Raw genomic sequence first — 6,000 nt, 5'->3', positions numbered from 1 at the left:
GGCTGCCCCCCCTTCTCTCCCCGGCCACCTGCCCCCTCCCCAGGCTCCCTCCCGCACCCTTCAGGGAAGCCGGCGGCGCCCGCGCTGCCCCCGCCGCGCTGCTGCCCCTTCCCCACCTGCCGAGCCGCTTCCCAGTCGGGCTGCGGGGCTGGGAGCGCCCCCCCGGCTGCCCCGCGCCCGGGGTGGGAGCAGCGAGCTGGAAGTTGGAAAGCGCTGCAAAGGCGGGAGGCTGCTGAATTGTCAACCTCGATTGCAATTAGGGGGGAAAAAAGTCCGCTCTCTCCGTACCTATACATTTCGAGCGCTTTTTGAGTGGGAAGAGAAGGAGGGTATGGCATTCACAGGGAAAATTCTCAGTGCCTTCTCAGCCCCCACAGTGAAAATTGTTTTGAAGGGCTTGAGCCAGGACCCTCCAACCGCTGGGACATTTTTAAGAGGAGATTTTCCTTGGGGGAAAAAAAATTAAGTGATCTCAGCCTTCTCCCCAGGGGTAAGGCGCCCGGCTTTTAGGAATGGTGTTTGACCTTTACGCATTTATTGGCTACTGGGGTTAAAATAAGCTTGAGATAAAGTAAAAATAGCTTGCAGAAAGGTTAAATCGAAGGTTAAATTTGCTTTTCTTAGGAAAATTGAGGCTGATGTTCAAAAATGTAGGCTTGGAGCAAAGGAAGGAGAGTACACGTTAAGGGGTCTGTAGGCAAGGAGATGCAATTCCTTTAAAGTATTGATAGCTGCTGGTAGTGTTTGACACCCAAGTTGTGAAAGTTGGTGGGTGGGTGGTCCTTCAGATCAGGTCTTTACTTTTCTGAGGGTTTTCTTACAAATCCTGGAGTGCTTGTAGCTCCTGTTGATTTCCTCTGAGTTTTTGATGCTCTAGAGACCTGCAGGATGGGGCAGCCGACTGTGGGCATGAAGCTGTGCCCGATATCCCTCCTCGTGCCCTGTGTCCCTGCCTGCACCTTCCCCTCCGAAGGCAGGGGTGGCCCCAGTGCCCTCAGTAACCTTTCTGGTTACCTGTGCTCTGTCTGGGCTTTCTAAAGAAAAATAGATAATTAGAAGGTAACGAGTCAGAAGATGCAAGTAAAGTTATAAACGTGAGTAGTAAAGACAAAAAAGTCCCCTTGTAATGTGGAGAAAGGCAAAGCACAGGAAGTAAGTGAGGGCTTGTTTTGTTTTAAATTGAAATGAGATTAAATTTTGCCCCAGGGAGCCAAGACAGCAGAGCTGGTGTGGAGGAGAGGAGGGATCGCTTGCTCCTCACCAGGGCACCTGAGTTTTTGCTGGAAAGCTGGGGCTGGCAGCAGCCTGTAGAGGAGGTGAGGGACATACGAGCCTTGGCAGGCAGGGGCAGGCTTCTGCTGCCCCAAAAATGGTTGTTCTGGGTACCAGGATCCTGCCCTTTAGCACTTACACTTTGCAGGGCTACCAGGGAGGTTAAAAAAAGCTTCCTCCCAGATGTGGGGGCTGAGCACCATGATTTGCTGAGGCTCATGTGGGCACTGCTGCTGTGCATCCCTTGGTCCAAAAGTTTGTTTTTCTGTTACTGTGACACTGGGACTGTGCCAATTTGGGGGATGCTGCTGCTCTCTCAGAGCCTCCTGTAGCAGCACTTGGCTCCAGAATTTGTTCATGGGAAAAGGCAATGGGACGAGGACAATCCTCCCACGGTGTACAGACTGGGATGTTCCAGCCCTCCACCCTTCTTATTACACTTTCTAACAACTGGCTGGTGTTCCTAGACAGAGAGAAAAACACATTTAAGGCAGAGGGGAAGCGCTGAGGGGATGCGTTGGGAGCAGCCCCATGGCTCGGTGTCATCCTGCGGGCACGGGCGCCGGGACGGGTCCGGGACAGGGGTCCCCGGCGCGGGGTCGGTGGCCGGAGCCGTGTGCGTGCCGCTGGGGGCACTATGTTCTGTTTGTGTTCCTATTTCTGGGCTGGCAGAACAAACAGGGAAGTGGTTTTTCTGCAGTCTCATTGCAGCTCACAAACAGAGCGCATCATTCAGCCGGGGTTGCTCACAGCGTCAGAGGTGACGGCGCGGGGACCGAGCACGGCGCATCCCTCAACCTGCGGGGAGGCTGGGAAGAGGTGATGACCCAATACTTTTCCTTTTTTTTTTTTTTTTTTTTTTTTCTGCAACTTATGCAGGCTTCTGTGCCTGTTCCCTGTGGAAGTGGGGAGTACAGGCATGTATGAATTTCTCTATTTGCTTCCCACAATTCAGAATGGTTCATTCTCGGAAACAGCCCCTGCACAGGGTGCTGGGATGCCACTAAAATCTCCAAATCCCACGTGGACTTGATGTGCAGAAGAGTTTGCAGGGAGCTGGGAAACACCAGGGGGTTCCCCAGAGCACAGGGCTGGTGGAGGGGTCCGCAGAGGAAGATTTCTGCGCTGGCTGAAGGCTGGATGAGGCATTTTGGTTTAGTGTGGATGGGAGCGGGTGTCTGTCCCTGGCAGTGTGCCCAGTTGAGCTCAGTATCTGGGCACAGGCATCGCTGTGTGCCAGGAGTACTGTTGCCTTTACCTCTCCCAGGTTGCATGGGCTGGGCAAAATTGCATTCCCAAGAGCTTCTTTCCAACCTTCCCCTGCTGTGAGGCAGGACCAGCCAGCCTCAGGCCATCATCTCCATTTTAGCACCAATCCTGGTGCTAATTTGTCCAAGGACATAGTGATTTACATTTGTTTAGGCTGATGAAGGGCCATCATCTTCCTTGGTTTAGCATCTATCTGCCTTTCTCAGCTTGAACAAAGGCGATGCTAAACATGTGTCGGTTTGCAAGCAGTTCAGTTTTTTGGTTTCCAGGCATTAGCCAGGGCTATGCCTGTGGATTTGAGTTGCAGACACTTCAGGGGGATGTTCATTTGTTTATAAAAGAAACCCACATCTGTTTCTGTTTGAATTTTTTAAGCAAGCCTACACAGAAACCTTTCACTTGGTTTCTGGCTCTGTAAAACCTAGATTTTGGGCCAAGTTTGACCTAACAGTGACCTTTTCAAAGTATTACAAATTTTTTTGGTATTTGTTTATGACTTTAATAATGATGCCATGTGGGGAATGGGTCAGTTAAAGGTGAAATTAACTTCTAATGTAAACAAAAGATTAATTTTGGAGCAGAGACCATATTTTGTGGGGACTTAAGTTGCTCAGTAATCCACCAACTGAATTGCTCCTGAGAGCTTGTGGGAGCTGGAGCTCCAGCCCTGGGAGGGATGTGGGCAGTGGGTCCCCCCGTGCCCCACCCCGGGTGCCAAAAGGGTGGTGGGAGCTCAGCCACCATCAGACTTTATAACTCTGGGATACAGATGGGGAAATGGCCGAATTACCCTTCTACAGTAAATTCCTCTGTTAAGTGCTGTGTATTTTACTACTGTTTGGCTGCTCAAGATGAGTCCCTCAGGAAACAGCATCTTTGTAGCCCGGCCTGGAATGCAACCATCTTCTGCAATGGTCTGGTTTTGGCCAAAACTTTTGCTCCCTTCAGGCATGCAGTACCTTGTGTGCCATCCCCTACCCAGCCTTTCAGTGCTGCTGTTCAGAGATGTCCGTACTTTGCTCAAGCCAGAATTCCATTCAGAAATTTTAATGCAGTTTGGTTTGGAGGATGCTGTGTTGGATCCTGCCAAACAGTGGCAAAATGATTTACTGAAGTACACTATTTTTACCTGCAATATGAACCACTTCTGTATTGAATATCAATTCATCCTGGTATGTAGTGAGTGTGTTAATTCTGTAGGCAGGTGTAGGACAGAAGCAGGGTGCAGGGACCATGTTCAGTTAGAGGGATGATCAGTGCATCTCCTCATATGTATCAGTGCCAGCCTCCTGCTACCTGTGCTGAGCATTGATTGTAAACCTTTTTCCCTGCCTTGCCAGGAGAGTGATGTTGGTGATGCTGTCTTGCTGTAAAAGCAAAGATGGGAAACCTGGGAAATCTCACTGGCTATCAGTAGAATTCCTTTACTTCAGCTCAGATGGTTTTTTTCCCCTCTTGGCTTTGGCTTATTTAATCTCTGTGATTAGGACGTCCAGAATCAGTAAAAGCAGTGCTCTTTGTGCTCCAGATGTCTGTCTGCCACTTCAGACCAGTAGGAACCAGTTTAAAAGGTTCAGGTAGGATTTTCACTAGAAGTAAGTAAGCTGCAGTTAGAGCTATCTTCAATTTCATTTCCCCCAAGCAAAATCTAATGGCTACTTGGAACTAGGCTGGTTTAATAACATCTGTTTCTCCTTGAATCACCAGGGAAAAAGTATTGATATTGCCATATTCTTAGGGAGTGTTTTAAGTCATGTTTTGACAGGTCAATGCCTTACCACAACACTGATAGTTAAAATGTTTAGGATACTTTGTAGTATTTTCCCTTATAATGCTATGATAGCACATCTGTTGTAAAATACGGCTATTGCAAGGGTTTTATATGCTTATGTGGAACATTTCCTGATGTTTGGGGGGCAATGTCGTGCTCTAGCATGCTATCCCAGTCTGTGCGCTGCTTGTACCTGCTGCAACCAAACCACACAAAGCCAGTGTTTCATTATCATTCCCACTTACCATTTGTGGAAGCAATAGTCGGTATGACGTATCAACACATTCAGAATCTTCGAAAATATCTCAGAAAGTACTAGGAAGATTTCCATGAGGTTAAGATTGTTTTCTGTGGATGTATTTTGGCTCTCACAGCCTGTTGGATAGTTGTCTGGTCCATGAGTAGCCCTTTCCATCCCAGCCCTGTATGGGGGGCCATGTTGATCAGCCACATTGGTCAACTTTGGATCTTCAAAAGGTGAAATAGCTTCTTTTTTTTTCCTGGAGCACCTACTTCGACTTTGAGTTCCGAGAGCTTAGTTCCCACGGGGTGAGTTCAGGAGAACCTGCTGATTTCAGGCACTCCTGTGGCTTGTTCAGAGTCTCAAAGCAAATCAGCTGAGCTTGAAACGGGTCTCCTCATCAGTGCAGTGGTGCCCGCTGCTGTGATTTTAGCTCTGAGAGGATGGAGAAATCACAGCAGCTGTGCAGAAGCCACTTGCTCACCTCCGGGAGCTCTGGTGCTGGCAGTGCTGCCGGGGGGGAGCTCCGGCAGAGCAGTGCACAGTGATGGGAAGTGCTTCGGGCTGGGCTGTGTGACACATACTCCCGAAGTCTGAAAAGTAGATACCGGCTAAATGGGAAGATGAGTCAGAGGGTAAAACCCCAGGCTTGTGGTACAGAGGGGTCCTCTTCAGCTCTGGGATGCTTGTACTTCCCCCTGCAGACATACCGAGAGTGTGCAGTTTCCATTCTTCTGTCTTCGCACTTCTCAACTTTGCAGCTCAGACAAGTGGTTCCCAGGACATCTTTTCTCCCGTCCAACAGCACCACGGTCCCTGGTAGGGCATCTTCTGGTCCGTGGTGGAGCTTCCTCCCTTGGCAGTGCTCTTGCAGAGGAAGAGACTTTTGGAGGCAAATCCTGCATAGACAAATTTCCATGCAAAGCTGAGTGATCCAAATGCACCCACTGTAACTCCTGGGAGTGGAAACAGGTGGTAGAGAGACAATTAAAATTAAAAAAAAAATCAGTGATAGTTGTTTTCTTCCCTTTTTTTCAGCCTCTGGGTAGTTACCTGTCCTGAGGGTGAGGACTGACTGGTGCTGGGGTGAGAGGGTGTGCAGGTACTCAGATTGCAGTGCTTTGGTGCTGAGATGAGTTTTCTGGACATCAAGTGTAATGCTCAATTTCTTTTGTTACAGATGGAAGAAAAACGACGCAAGTACTCCATCAGCAGTGATAATTCAGACACCACTGACAGTAAGGCCTTTAATTCAAAGCTTTGAACAAGATTCACCTCCAGCAGTCAAAATGCTTGAATAATTACTTTACAAAGAGTGGAGGAAACTGCATTTACTGGGAAGTGTCTGCACAATGAATTGTGTGCAGGGCTGGGTTTGTCAGAAATGCAGCAACAAGCTGATATCAATTTCTTTAAACACTTGGCTGTGGCTCCTCTTAACTGATGA

At 48.9% G+C, this 6,000-nt stretch overlaps 1 protein-coding gene across 2 annotated transcripts in view; it reads left to right on the top strand.

Annotated features, from left to right (window-relative positions):
- Positions 1-1,972: 1,972 nt before the first annotated feature.
- Positions 1,973-6,000, top strand: part of JADE2 (jade family PHD finger 2) — a 69,435-nt gene continuing 65,407 nt past the window's right edge. For both annotated transcript variants that reach the window (XM_042014457.1, XM_042014456.1), the window contains exons 1-2: positions 1,973-2,091; positions 5,734-5,791. In XM_042014457.1, coding sequence (XP_041870391.1) covers positions 5,734-5,791 — 58 coding nt within the window. In that variant the 5' untranslated portion in view covers positions 1,973-2,091. The remainder of the gene's footprint in view (positions 2,092-5,733; positions 5,792-6,000) is intronic.

The sequence above is a fragment of the Corvus kubaryi genome, unplaced genomic scaffold, assembly GCF_017639235.1.
Source record: "Corvus kubaryi isolate FWS band 111438036 unplaced genomic scaffold, C.kubaryi_AGA036_p1.0 split2-37374, whole genome shotgun sequence".
NCBI classification, from domain to species: domain Eukaryota; kingdom Metazoa; phylum Chordata; class Aves; order Passeriformes; family Corvidae; genus Corvus; species Corvus kubaryi.
The sequence above is the reverse complement of the archived record's forward strand: the minus strand, read 5'-3'. Positions and strand labels throughout refer to the sequence as shown.